General features: G+C 39.7%; 1 protein-coding gene across 1 annotated transcript in view; it reads left to right on the forward strand.

The window, feature by feature from the left end:
* The window catches only part of LOC103135640 (regulator of cell cycle RGCC), a 4,232-nt gene extending 2,879 nt beyond the window's left edge, over positions 1–1,353 (forward strand). Inside the window, exons 4-5 of the mRNA XM_007548469.2 lie at positions 69–131; positions 724–1,353. Of these exons, the coding sequence (XP_007548531.1) occupies positions 69–131; positions 724–731 (71 nt within the window). The 3' untranslated portion in view covers positions 732–1,353. The remainder of the gene's footprint in view (positions 1–68; positions 132–723) is intronic.
* The last annotated feature ends 13,173 nt before the right edge of the window (positions 1,354–14,526 follow it).

The raw sequence follows: 14,526 nt of genomic DNA on the forward strand, positions 1-14,526 counted from the left end.
CTGCCTTTTCCCTCTGTAGTTCCTTGAATTTTTCTTGTTGTTTTTTTTTTTTTTTTTTTTTTTTTCAGCCAAGCTGGGAGACACAGATGAGCTGGAGAGTTTTATCAACATGTTGGACCAGGAACTCGCGGGTATGTGTTTTACTCAATCTCGTCTGTTTGCGTTTTACGTTCAAGCTGAAAAACCAGCAGGCTGCCGTGTGGCTGTGAAGGTGAAGCCACTGACCGGGTTGCATGTTTTGCTACACATTGAAAGAAGGAGAGCTCAGCAGTAGCCCAGCTTGGTTCCCTTCGTCTGTTATCCCCTCCCCCCCCCTTCTGTTTATCTCTGAGCACCTTTTATATTTAAATGCCATGTCTGGGGACTGAGGTAGACTATCTGCTTGCGCTTTTGTGTTAATGGCATACTTGACTACATAAGCATCATGATCCTCCTATCAGTTCTAAAGGAATAGTGCATTAGGGGCCCATGAGTGTGTATATTGCCCCTTGCAAGCACACGGGTAAGAAAGAACAAAAACATACATCTGCTGCTGCAGATGATCTCGACACAGGAGAAAATGAATGTTGCAAATTAATTGCAACTCCTGCCGTATCTTCACAAGCCTAACCTATTAGTCAGTGAGTGTTTGCGGCTGTGCATTGATGTATGCCTGTATGCTACTCTTTTTATAAACCGTGCGTTGTTGTCTCTCTCTCCTCCCTCCCTCTCCCCACTCTACAGAGATGTGAACAGAGATACGGGAAGGGCGAGGCACCAAAGAAGAAGAAAGTGAGATCCACGCCAGAGCAGATATGATGGGGCGAACGCTTCGCGCTCTCTCTCTCTCGCCTCTTCAGGGACAGGAGACGGGGGGAAAAAGGTTGCCTTCAGAAATTAAAAGGGCACTCGCTTCAATTTTGAAATGCAAGAGCACCCTCAGACGCCCCCCGGCAATCCCGCGTCCGGCCAGCACCGCCACGTCCCCGCAGCATCGGGTCCAAGATGTGTGACATATTCCCCCAAAATAGACAAAGCTTCCATCTGTCTGACATGAAAAATGCTGCCCAGAGTATAGAGAGAATGTTAAAATTCTCATAAGTGCCATGCCAGTAAAAGGCCTTAAATCTTCATTTCCATTTATTTTTAAAAAGCCAGAGCTTTCTCTGGTTTAAAATTACAGATTGCACTTTAGCTTAAAAGCCTATTTGAAATCCAGTGAGTTCAGATCTGCTGTGCGCGTCAGGCTATACTTGTGTGTCAACATTTAAAGTGTACAGTTTTTGTGAATATCGTTTTTGTTTTTTGTTTTTTTTTACATATACATTATTGTAACATAAATGTGTTTAGAAATAAAGCTACATTTTGATGGAGCATTTTTTTTGTGTCGTCTGTTTTCCGATTTGAAGCTACGAGCTGAGAAAAATAGTGAGTGAAGTTGTAAGTCATTATAACTTCAGTTCTTGCCTTTCAGACAAGCGAAATGACTGTTGCTGCCTGGTGTCACTACGTTTCCTCCCCCCTCACCCCATGGCTTCATGTTTGCTTTTCTGGTTTCCTGTAACCTTGTTCTGATTGTGCTGCGAGTTTCGCTTCTGCTGTAACTCCGGAAAACCACAAATGTAGCTCAGACAGGCTACGTTTGACCCCATGTGAGGAGAGCGTGCATCATGAGAAACTACGTTCGTTTTCAATAGCTTCCTGTAATTTGATGTGAGAACTTTTTCTTTTGTGCTTTTGTGCTGGTGCACTTACGTTTCAAATAATTTAACAAAATATATCCTACACAAATAGCGTGAATAAATACAAAGAGAAGTTTTCAGATAGTTTAACTTATTAAAATAAAAAATATTCATTTTGACACTGCCTAGGACTTTTTTGTTTCTTAATTCTCAGGCAGTTCTTTGTGGGTTTTCTTGTATATTTGTTGTTTTGTAGATAATCTCAAGCACCCTCCATTAAATAACCTAGTATAACCTTATATTATCGTGTGCATCCCACCGCCTCTGTGTTTCAAAGTTGGTATGACGTTTTCCTTGAATGTCATTTATGGCTTATTTATCGATTAAAGTTTAGTTTTAGACTCAGCCGTCCAATGAGAAGGAATCTGGAAGTCTTTGTCTTCTTTGTGGTAAACTTCAGTCTGACTTCCTATTTTTTTTTCTTGTGGAACAATGGTTTTCTAGTTGCAAGTCCTCAATAAAAGGAACGTTTTTGCAGTCTCTTTCTGACCGCGCAGGCAAGCACTTTCATATCTACAGTAGCCAGTTCCTGCTGGAGGCCCTGTGATGACATTTTAGGGTTTTTAGATACTTGTGTCACCTTGAAGTCAGTTTTCAGGGTGAAATTGCTTGGATGGCCAGACTGGGGCCCGATGGTAGTTGTTCTGAGTGCCCTCTGAACATGTGCTGCAGCTTCAAATTCTTTGAAAACTTCTTTAAAAATACTTACCAGAATTATAAACGGATGCAATCTTCTTTCTGAAGACTTCTGATGGCTAAATGTTTAAAGGTTTAAAAAACGGTCAAGCTAATTTACAAATGCTGTTCTGATGACAAACACCTGACGTGACACATCGGTGCTTCAATTTAGACATTTTAAGTGGCAGTAGATGGTGGCGGATCCTAATTTCTTTCTAACCAGAAATTACTCTTACAATACATTTTTACTGAAGCAATAAAAAAAAAAAGGATTTTTCTTAAATTCAGCATTGTTAAAAAACCATATAAAATATCCATTTGACAAAATAAGCTTGGAGAAAGGGTAGGTCTCTGCCCACAGTCAGCTGAAAGTCTGGCTTGACAAGGAGACTGTGGTTGTGGCTGTGCTTATATTCTGCTGTCATTTCACTTAAGCATACCGCGGGCACAGAGAGTGACATCTGCGTGCAGGTGTTTCCTGCAGTTGTCAAAGAAACCCAAAGGAGAGCAATGGATGCTGCGGTTGTAAAGTGTGATTTTTCACTCGTTACTTGGAGTCTCATAATGCAGGATATCCGCGGAGTGTTCCAGCTGTTGGAGGCAAAATTATTTTTAGCCTGCTGAGGGATTGCCACATCTGCTCAGACGATGGCTGAACGACGAACTAAGTCATTAATTTAAAATATCTGGTAAGATGTCTTGTTGTAATTACATAGAATCTGCTTTTGGGGCTAATAAGAAGGAAGGGATGGGCTTTGTGTTGTTTGGAAATGAAGACAGTCAATCATGAGAAATGAAATTAAGGGATATGAATGCTTTTATAAAACACTAAATCCCCACACATCTAAACTGACATGATCTTAAGCACAGCTGGAGACACAGTACAGTGGACAGACTGGATATGTATACCGACTTTATGACTGAATGTCGGGGTACAAAGGCGTCCCATGTCTTTTCATGTCTTATTAAAGAGCAATTGGTTCCTCAGATTCAGTTTTGAAATCCAGTCCTCTGTTTAGCCTCACTGACCCCGACGAGCACAGGGACACATAGCTGCAGTAGAGCAAAAAAAGAAAAAAAAAAGAAAAAAAAGAAAAATAGCTTTACATATGATGTTCCTGTAAAGGCAAAAGAGAAGAATGGGAACAGAAAGACAGCAAAAGGGAAAATGAGAGTTTTTCCGACAAAAGGGGGCACAGAGGCAGCGTGGAGTAACCTGCCTCCACTTTGTTGTCTGTTCCAGTTATTGTAAAAAAGGAGAGTGACTGATTGAGGCCACAGCTGCTCAGGATTGTAACAAAGTTGGCATGATAGAACTTCCCTGACAAAAGAGTAGCACATCCTGTTTTCAGACTCACGCGGAGGAACTGCGACGCTGCAGGAAATGTGTCGGCGGAGTACAGGTGAAACAAAAAGACATTTGCCACTTTCCACTTTTCTTCATCTTTTAGATGTAGCTCTGAATGTTGAGGCCTAGCGAAAGTATTCATACCCGTGAACTTTTTCACACTTGTGGTACAATCACCAACTCTGTTTGTGTTTACACTTCACTAGATTTCATGTGGTAGACCAACACGAACACAAGTGTGAAGTAGAAGGAACATGATATTTGGCTCTGATGGTGAGGTTTGTAGTTGTTTTCAACCTCATTTATTAGATTTATTACTGTACAGCCACACGTCTTAAGAAGTCCTCTAAACAGAATATTAAGGCAACTTGTGCATAATTTAATCTCTGTATAAACCTACTGGCGACCTGCCCAGGATGTACCCCGCCTCTCGCCCAAAACGTTCGCTGGAGATGGGCACCAGCAACCCTCCCAACCCCAGTAGGGACAAGAGTGGAAGAAAATGAATGGATGGATGGATGTATAAACCTATTCTGAGGAGGCCTCACAGGTTTATTAGTGAAAATTGGCGTCAAAAACAGCATCGTGAAGACCAAGGAACACAGCGGACAGGTCAAAGGTAACAGATTATTAAACCTACGCTTTGAAAGTTACACTGACGACAATGATCTATTATCATTGCCCAACCCCATCTCTCCTTTACCACATCCCTGGGCAACCGTTCACGTGGCCCACATCAAAAACCACCACTGCTACAACAACATGGTTAATCGTCCAAACTGGGAGGCCAGGCAAGGAGAGGACTAATCAGTGAACCAAGCAAGAGACTCACAGCAGAGTCGTTTTTTGGATGATTACTTTTTATTTCCTTCTGAGTAAAAAAAAATAATATGTTGAACCAGTGCTACTTTTACTCAAGCACAGTTTCTAGCAACTCTGCGAACCTTTTGACGATTAACAGTTTAAAACAAGCACTTCCTTTTTGAACATATACGATACTTCTGCTTTCAGTTTACTGTCCTATGTCGTTTTATAGCTTCATGCTAAAGTTTGTAGTGTAAATATATCTGCACTTCTGCTTTATGTGTTTTATATCTAACCGCATTCAGTGGCATGTTGTAGTAATGTTTTCCATAAAAAGAGTCAGGAAAGCAGGTCAGCTGACACATGCAGGATAAACAAGAAGAGTGGGGCATGAAGGTTCACCTTCTGGCAAGAACTAAATAAAAATGTACAAGAGAATGATTTAGAACAAAGCAAATGCATCTGTTTGAATTGCTCTGTAAAATCCCAGACCCAAAGAAACATCTGTAAAGATTTGAACATTTATTTTCATATATTCTCTCCATGCAATCTAAATTGGCCCAAAAGCATTACCATTGGAGACATTGCATCCAACATTTTTTTTTTGTTGTTGTTGTTGCATATTCATTTGCAGAAATGGTTGAAAATCATTTGCCTCTTTCTATATTCTTCACAGGTGTGCACCAACCCCACGAAAACATATTAAAGTTGGTTGTTTTTAACACGACAAAACGTGGAAACCCGTGTGGCGCACAAACAGACCAGAGGAGCTCTCTGCTTGGTCCAGCTGGGACGCTGCTGCAGCGCTAATCCACTGCCGTTTCATCGTACTTGGAAAGTAACAAGCGGCTAATTATGTTGCATGATTTTTTTTTTATTAGATTGCTCTTTCATGAGATCAGATGTAATATATCAGTTTGTCTTGGGGGAACACCTCCCCATTGTTTATCCGCTCATTACTATGAAACGGGTGTTTGATTGACAGCGCGCCAAAGTGAGAGGTCAGTGTGTCAGCCCGTCATTGTTCAGACGGCAGACAGACTGAGTAATGAATGTTCAGAGTCCTCTAGCTGGTGAATTAAAACAAATTGTTGCTATGATGAGACGGTAAATGGTCCTGAGAGATGAAGACATAATAAATATTGCACCCTCTCTATAGCCCCTCACCTATAGGCTCAGATAGCCTGGTAATAAATGTCACGCGGACTTTTAGGATCTCCAAATGCAACGCGGGTTTATTTTAACCTAAATAGGAGGATAATGAAGATGTAATTGAGTATGGCAAAAAGGAGACACTTGTTATTATCAGACAATGAGTAAATGAAGCGGCGATATGGCCTGTGCGGCGAAGCTATCATGGGCGAGATGAGAGCAGCATGCGGAGCACGTAGCCTTCTGTCATCTGCTTGATGAGAGAGTCGAGCAACGCCTCTCCCCTGTGAGTTTCACAACTGGTCCAGGCTAACAACGCACTCCCGAGGATTTAGTTTGCTAAATCGCCCAGCACACACACACACACACACACACATGCTGCCAAGACAAGCCGACACACACGAAATGAATGGTCGGACTCAGACTAGTTGTTACATAACTGCGTCTGAATCAAGGACTGAGATCACCACTTTGTTATTCCATGCGAGCTCCCAGGAAGAAGAAAGAGCAGGGTGAACTGTTTACTACTGCGCATAACATAGTTACAAGGAAATGTTTGGGTCCTAGCGGGGGAACTATAAAAAGATAAATGAAACCAATGTCAGAATTAGAGGGAGGACATTTTTACAGACAAAAAAAAAAAAAAAAAAAAGAAACAAGTATTTAAGGACCAGTGTCAGTTGCATGTTTTGCAACAATAAAACAAAGTAAAAGCTGCAACATGGAAAGAACTACTTCATTTAGCCCTTGGTGAAATACGGATGTGTCCGACTGGATTCAGGAATGTCGGTTTGACAACAACAATTTTGGGTTACGGATTCAGTTCAGCACATTACGTGGAAGCTTTGCTCAATCTACTGACAGAAAATGGCACAACTCTGAACTGACAGAGAGATGACCAGCCACTTTATTCTTACAGTAAAACACGGTGATGGCAGCATGTTGATGAGGGATGATTTCCTCCAACAGTGATATTTGAGACTGACACTATATCCTGGTGTTTAGATCGTCAAAGAGTTTAAATTAAGATTTTGCCTGTTTTTATTAATTTCAGGACTATTTTTTTTTGTCAAAGATTAAATGCTGAAGATAGCTAGCTGGCTTGTGCAAACTACTGAACGGTTAAAACGATACATTTTCCTTAAGTAGAAGCAAACTCACTCTTTAGTGTGCATTAAAAAAAAAAAAACAAATCCACCGAAACCATCCACTTACTATGCAACATATTTCTCAATAATAATCTAACACATAACTGAGTTAAAGTGTCTTAAACTGTAAAAGTACAAGTTATTTACATTCTACCATTACACATAGTTAGGTATACTGTGTAATAAAGTATAAATCGACAGCTCCACATATGACATACAGTATTCCAGAGCTCTTGCGTAGGAGTATCTTTACATCTTTTTTCATTTTTCAGGGCAGAAAATTATGAAACTACTCACATTTGTAGCGCCTGTCGCAGTGTTGATTTGTTTTTGCATGTGACATCCGTGTGCAGGTGTTTCCTGCAGTTGTCAAGGAAACACACACTAAAGGGCGCTGCGAACGCTTCCCACTTATAGCACGAATTTTCCCTCACGACTCGAATCCAGCAGTGTAATTTTGCTGATGTATTCACTATTATTTTTAACACGCTGGAAAAAAAACAAAAAAAAAAAAAACAGCCATGCCTATGTTTAGAATCAGACTAAATGAGGAACAAACTACTTCAGTAATCAATTTGAAATATTTAAAGGCGCAATTTTGTAAATTGCACAGGCTATGGGTTTCGGGCTAAAGGAAAAACAAACAAGCTGTTTGCTCAAGGCCTCCTTTACGTTTCCCCCCCACAACTGTACATTGTTTTGTATGCAGAGAGAAGAGAAAAGTCTTGGAAAATGTTCAGATAACCCTCAAACACCGTGAAACCCTTTTAAAGCGATTAATGTTGTTGTAATCTGTGGTAGGACAACTACTTTTTTTTGGCCGTGAAAAACAATCTCACAGTTTGTCCTTGATCTCTCAGACATCTAACTTTAGTCTCTGAATCTTTCATGAATATATTCATATGTCAGACAGAGTTATGGCACTAGTGTGTAAACAGCAAGGAAGAACAATACTATTACAGACTAAATGTTACACCTGTGCTATCTTACCTTTAAAAAAAAAACAACCAATAATTATAATAACACAGTTGTTAATTTGCTTTCTCTGTATGGCTTCAAGCTGATTGGGTGAAATTTGGGCAATCAGTATCCAGCTCACTTTGTCACAGGGAGTTGCTCAGGATCCAACTACCAATCATCTGTTAAAAAAAACAAAAAACTTTGCTGCAGAGAGAGGATTTTTACTCTTTCCCAATTATTTTTACTAACTTGGGTTTTTACTTGGCTGGAAGAAGAAAACAAGAAACCACAAACAGAACAAGGAAAACAGGCATAATTTATGTCTGTAATTGTGCTTATTTTGTTTTGAAGTGAAACCAAGATCTAAAATGTGAACGAAAAACAAAAATTCTGCTAGAAACAATAATGATACTTCATTTGCAACATACACCACCCCTTCTTGTCTGGGCAATTGCCAGAATGAGGACGCTGAATTTCCGGAGAAAATGAAACCTTGTGATGGAATTATTTGTCATTTGTTCTATATCCCTTTTCATTGAAGTGCATTTCACAACAGACACTGAGCAAACATCAGACATACGGCATGTTGGTTACACTATTGTAAATTACAGCTTTGTGTGCAGTTTCCTTAAGCACAGGGCTAGTCATACAAAGCTAATACGAAGTTGTATGAGGCGTTTAATCAACATTTAATTTGTGGCAATAACTGCACTGCCATAAGATATGATAGAAAAGTAGTCACACAATAATTTCCTTGCATAACTATAGCAGCATAAAGTAACAGCAGGATAAAAAAAAAAAGCATGAATTTTGCAAGCAGAAAAAAACAAAAATAAAAATCAAGGACCCATCATGACCGTATGTTTGGTGATCATTCTTGGTAGTTGTGGAAGACGACGCAGCAAGATATACTGTAGGTATCTGAAAACATGGTCATTCGAGTCCACACTTCTTTATTCGTATGAGCTGCTTCCATACATTTTTCATCGCAGAGTCGTCCTGAAATGAGAGCTGTGCTTTCACAACAACTTTCGGCAGCTGAATGAAACACTCCCAAACACGGCAAAAGAACAGCTGTGAGTAAAAGCATTGATAAAGAAAAACTGTTCTACTTTGAGGATTTCAGGCACAATAAGCATCGCACCTTTCTAGAGGTAAGGCACAATGTCATAAACCAGGATTCTCTTGTAAGACATTTTTAATCTCAGTGGGATTTTTCTGGTGAAATAAAGGTAAAAAGTTGAGTTTTTCACAAACACCTAAATCAACCTTTGAATATTATTTTTCATGGCCAGAAACGTCTCTGCTGCTATTACGAGTAAGTTTAAGTCTTTGATTTCGCCTAGAGAGTTTCTGTAACAATGTAATTTTGTCAATAAAAACAAGCCTTTCTCTCTACTAAAAGTCTCTATATATATCAATTTCTGTTCAAGAAATGTCCCCAGTGGCCGTTAGCGCAGGAGGAACTCCCTGTTTCAGAGGAACTCCCTGTTTCAGAGGAACACATTTTTATCGTTTGTTTGGATTTTTCTTGCTTCGCTTACGTAAATCCAAATCCCAACATATAGTCAAGTAATTTCCTGTTATTTTCTCTGGCCGCTGTCCTATTGTACGCAAGAGGAAACCAGCACAATTATTTTCAAAGGACTTCATTCCCAAGGAATGTGAGTCATCCAGTCTTCTGGACTTTAAATGAGCCATTACATCATTTCTGACTGGGGTATTTCTCGACTCCGCTTCGTCCTTCCTCTTTCAGCTCAGTTTACTTGGAAATCATAACTAAAACTGAAGCAAAGAAGAGAAAAATATGCCTACGAACTTCAACATAGCAGTTTTATTTGTTTATTTTGAAAATGGGGGAAAAGCATAAGGCGTTATCCCTAATTTATACATCAAATGAAGAAACAGAAAGGTGGGTTAAAGGCTCTGAGACGTGGATATGTGAATGGAAGTGACAGTGAGCATAGTTTTAGCAAATGCCACGAGCTACCCAGAGGGCCAGAGACAGAAAGTGTTGAAAAGAAGCAAGCTGGGAAGCTGTCAGTCACACAGGGGGGTCTCGGGGCATCTTTACAGCTGTGAAAATGCTCGGAGCATGTAAGAATCACGGGAGAGAGGTTGGAAACAGCCGTTGTGTCGTCGCTGTGATTAATGTGTTTTAATATGTTAAAGCTTTCTTTTCTATATGGATTAATTTATGCACGTCCCATTCTGGATTCTTTGTAATGTAATGTGATGTTTGGGCCTGTTTTTTTTGTTTGTTTTTTTTCGCCGAGTCAGGACCTGGATCACTTGTTTTTATTTTTGCAAAAGTGAATTCTAGCTACTTTAACCCAAAAAAGTGTTAAAAGAGAACACCTGGCTTTCACTTAGTGACCTTATATAAGGACATTTGGGCTACAGCAAAAAAAAAAAAAAAAAATCCAGAAGGTTTTGCTGTGGCCTAGTTAAAGCCCAGACTCAAATAATTGAGATGCTATAGCATGCTGTTCAAAAACCCTCCTGAATTGAAACAATTCTGCACATAATATTAGACCCTGTTCCCCGTCACACCTTACGTTTAGCTTGTTAATGTTGGTTTGGATAGCTTTCTTGAGAATGGCAACAGGAAACTGCATTTTGTGTTGACTTTAGCTCTTATTGTCAGATTTGAAGGTTGGCTTAATGATCTGAAAATATGTGCAGCCAACACATGCAGTCTTCTAAAGAGAAGGAAAGGCTCAGATATTAAAAACTTTTTGCATTTATATTAGGCCAACTGCCTGTTATAAACCGAGCTCTGGCTCTGGGAAAGAGAATGTACCATAAATATATCACGCAACTTAAAATGTTTAAAATTAGCTAAGCAGGGTTAACATTTAGATCTTCACTGGAAAAACGTTGGCTTATTGCCTCTGAGGGTAAAAGAGGCTTAACTTCAAAGGCCGTTTTCCATTCTTTATGAGAAAAAAAGTACCTTTTTTTTTTTTTTATAAACGAAGCTCCGATATTTAAGTTAAGTCCTTGACGTATTTGATCTGAAAGATGTGTGAAATGCCTGGTAGCTTGGATTAGCACACCAGACCATATTGGTGTCACTGAAAGTATTTGTAATGCAATCTCAAAGATAAAAAACAAACAAAAAAAACAATTTTTTTTGACATCCTCTGTGGTCTCTAAAGGAGCCGCGTACGCTACCAGGTTCTGACACCAAAGGTCCACTGACGCAACCCTCCTATGTCGTCGGCCACACACATCTGAGAGAGGCATTAGTGGACTGCCATCTGATGGTGAACTCCAGCTGATGCAACTGAAAGATAGTGATGGAGCGACTTTGCAAAAAGAAATACCCACGGTCAGACCACGTGTCGCTGTGAACGAAAAACGGAATTTGATCCTGGAGATTTTGACTATGAAATGTCTTTTCCCCATCCTGCTCCCAGAATTGGAACAGACGGTAAGAAAAATCGGCCATCAAGCTGCATTTCATGCTGCCCGCTTATTCCACGTGCGAGACCGGAGATAAAACACGTTTTGTTGCCTGCTGTCTTTACTACCCTAACGCACCGGCAGCATGCAGGCTTTAGTCTCAGCAGCCTCAGTGGAATCTTGAGGCCATCTATCTTATAGAGGGCAGATCATTATGTAGTCGACAAGCAGCGTTAGGCCCAGGGCAAGTGGGAATGCTTGTATGAGATGAACTATGGTGACTACTCCTGTTTATTGGACTTCTGTAAAAGCCAAACTGGCCTCTTTTTACTGCTCAACTGCACAATACATTTGGTCCTTTTTCCATTTTTGCAATGCCGCCTCAGTTTGTTGCACCCAAAGCTGCATTTAAACACCAAATCATGAAAGGTTTTTTTGCTTTACTTTTATGGAGTATCTATGTTTTATCTGTTTAAAGACCACAAGGAAATACAAAGATTTAACCCTTCCGGCAAATTCTAATGTACTCCAGTGTCCAAAAACCTGCGAAAAGCTAAATCTTTTAGAGAGCCTCTCTGTGATAGGACAGATGTGACCTGTAAAAAAAAATATATCACCAATTGCACGTCACTGGTGTCTTTTTTAAAAGTCAGTTTAATCGCAATGGGATTTCATTGCATTTGGCCTTAAGAAAAGTAGTTTCAGGTAGTAAAAAAACAAACAAACAAACAAAAAAAAAAAACCCCACAGAATTTCCATTTAAATGTGCGAAATTGTTGATGTAATAAAAACAACAGCACACAGAAAATTACACTAGCCCCTACAAGGATTTAACTTATTCATTTCAAATACTCTGAAACCAACATTTCATCATTTAGAAACACTTTCAGGAAAGCAGGTGTTTAGGCCTAGCTCTGGAAAAAGGGGTACGCACTTATTCACTTTCATTCAAGCATCTACAGCAGATTGTTTCTGAGGATAGTGGTGAAAATTTGCACTAAATAACAGGACTGCATGAAAAACATACAGAACTCTGCAGTTCTGTATGTTTTAAGGCCTTCTCGCGACGAAAGCTCACTTATGACAGTTCAAAAGCCGGCATTGGCGATGGCACAGGGTGCCTTAGTGAACGCAGAACGAGAAGCTTGCGCATCTGTGGAGGCACAATTAATCCTAAATGATATATTCAGGTTTTAGAGCAGCATATGCTGCCATCCAGATTAAGTGTTTTTCAGGGAAGACCTTATTCGTTTCAGCAGGACAAGGAAAAATGAAGGTGTGTTTGTTTTGCAACAGCCCTGAAAGAATCCAGATGCTAAACTCGTTGACCTGAAGGTTATGTTTATTTCCTCCATATGTACGCAGATTGCAGCGACGTCCAAAAATGTTTTGTAAAATGCTTGCATTTGAATAAAAAAATGGAATATGCTATTAACCTCACACAACTATTAATACGCTTGAACCATTTCACATTTTGTCACTTTATAACCTCAATGAGTTTTGTGGGGATGTTTTTACGGTTGACCAACAGAAAGTCCAGCTTCGTCCAGCACGATGTTGCCATCACCATATTCTCGCCATTCCTTTGGCGTTTTCTGCCAAAGGTTTGGAAGAATTACAGGCCTAGAACTGGTTTTAGATGTTTATTATAAGTCTAAATGCACACTTGTGTTAGCTGTGACTGAGTAAATATGGATAAAAACAAGAAATCAGCCCCAGTCTGTCTCAGATTCACAACTCTTTCATCACCAGTCCTGTGATTTCCTATCTGACAGGACAACAAGCAATGTGTGTCCTGTCTTTGTGTTTTCAGTTCTTGCTGGACAACTCATATTTTACTTTTCTATAAGTGCATTAGAGCAATGCCTAAATGAGGTCTACCTATAGCTCCAAAGTTCAAATTAGTGCTATTTCTCACTGGGCAGGGAACTACACTTTAAACGAACAAGCTATCGTTTAGTGACTTGCTTTTTAATGATGGCTGTTTATTAACCTCTTAGTCCACAGAGACATGTTAACTCAAGATAATGAAACCAAATTAGAGAGAAGTTTGCATTTAGGGAACTAAGAAAGTTTAAATTAAAGGCACATGCTCCTGTTTAACTGAGACAGAAACAGATCTGGAAATAAAAACAAAACAAAACAAAAACAAGCTGAATTTTCTACAGGGAAGATTTAAATAAGAAAAAACAGAAAACGAAGGCGAATGAGACACAAAAGGAAAGCGATGGAGGCAAGGGAGAGAAAAGGTGAGAGGAAATATACTTAACAACACGTTCTCTGCAGTGACAATAAAATTCGCGATAACTTCACACATACACGCAGCAAGAAACCCACAGCCACACCTGCAGCTCTTCTCCCAGCGGGTGCCACCGTGTAATTTGGCACATCCATTTCCTGGAATGCGTTTGTCTTCGCCGCTGTCGGGGCAGTCACAAACCCCGTCGGGGTATTCCGAGCTCGTCCGTGAATGATGTCACTTCGTGGACGCACAACTCAATGAACCGCAAACAGATCTCGACTGCTCTGAAATGAGTCCTGCTCGTTTTCCACCCCTGTGTCGTGTCACCTGACGTTTGGGCTGATTTGGTTCAACGTCCCGGTGTCGGTAAAGGACGAGTCGGACCTCGTCTCGTCTCGCTGGAGTTTTCGTAGCGTTTTCCCCCAGTGGTTTTGTGTAATTACGTGGCTCTTCTTAGGGAAATGTATCCAAAACTTTGCCTCCAGATGCCATCGTGTGTACCCCTGCCAGCACTCTGTTACATTTGCCCTGCTTTAAAGCTAGATTGGAAATATCATGGCAACCTTCCATGATATGTTTTTTTTTTTTTTTTTGAAAATTCTCTCTAACATCCACTGCCCAATTTTAACCGCATTCACTGTTTTGTTCCACATTTTATCATAACTTACTCTCAAAAATCAATAATATCATTGAGATTTCACATGATATGCTATGCTAGCAGAAAGTTAACAGTAAGGGAACCGAAAACAGAATTTTCAAAATTGCTTGAGAATCAAAATCTACAAAATGTGGCATATGTTTTCACTTGGTCAAAAATAAAATGGGATATGAACGATAAAAAAAAAAAGCAATTTGCTCTATTAGCCTCTTAGGATACATAGTAAACAAAAGCAGAAGATTTTGCACATACAGCATCTGGAAAAAAGATATAATGATCAGTTTCTCTCATTTTACTTTTTATAGATATGTTTGAATAAAATGAATATTGTTTTTTTATTCTATGAGCTGCTGACATGTCTGAAATTCCAAGCAAAAACTTGGTATTTATTTGGAAAAAATGAGAAA

The sequence above is a fragment of the Poecilia formosa genome, unplaced genomic scaffold (assembly GCF_000485575.1).
Source record: "Poecilia formosa unplaced genomic scaffold, Poecilia_formosa-5.1.2 Scaffold26, whole genome shotgun sequence".
In the NCBI taxonomy this organism is placed as follows: domain Eukaryota; kingdom Metazoa; phylum Chordata; class Actinopteri; order Cyprinodontiformes; family Poeciliidae; genus Poecilia; species Poecilia formosa.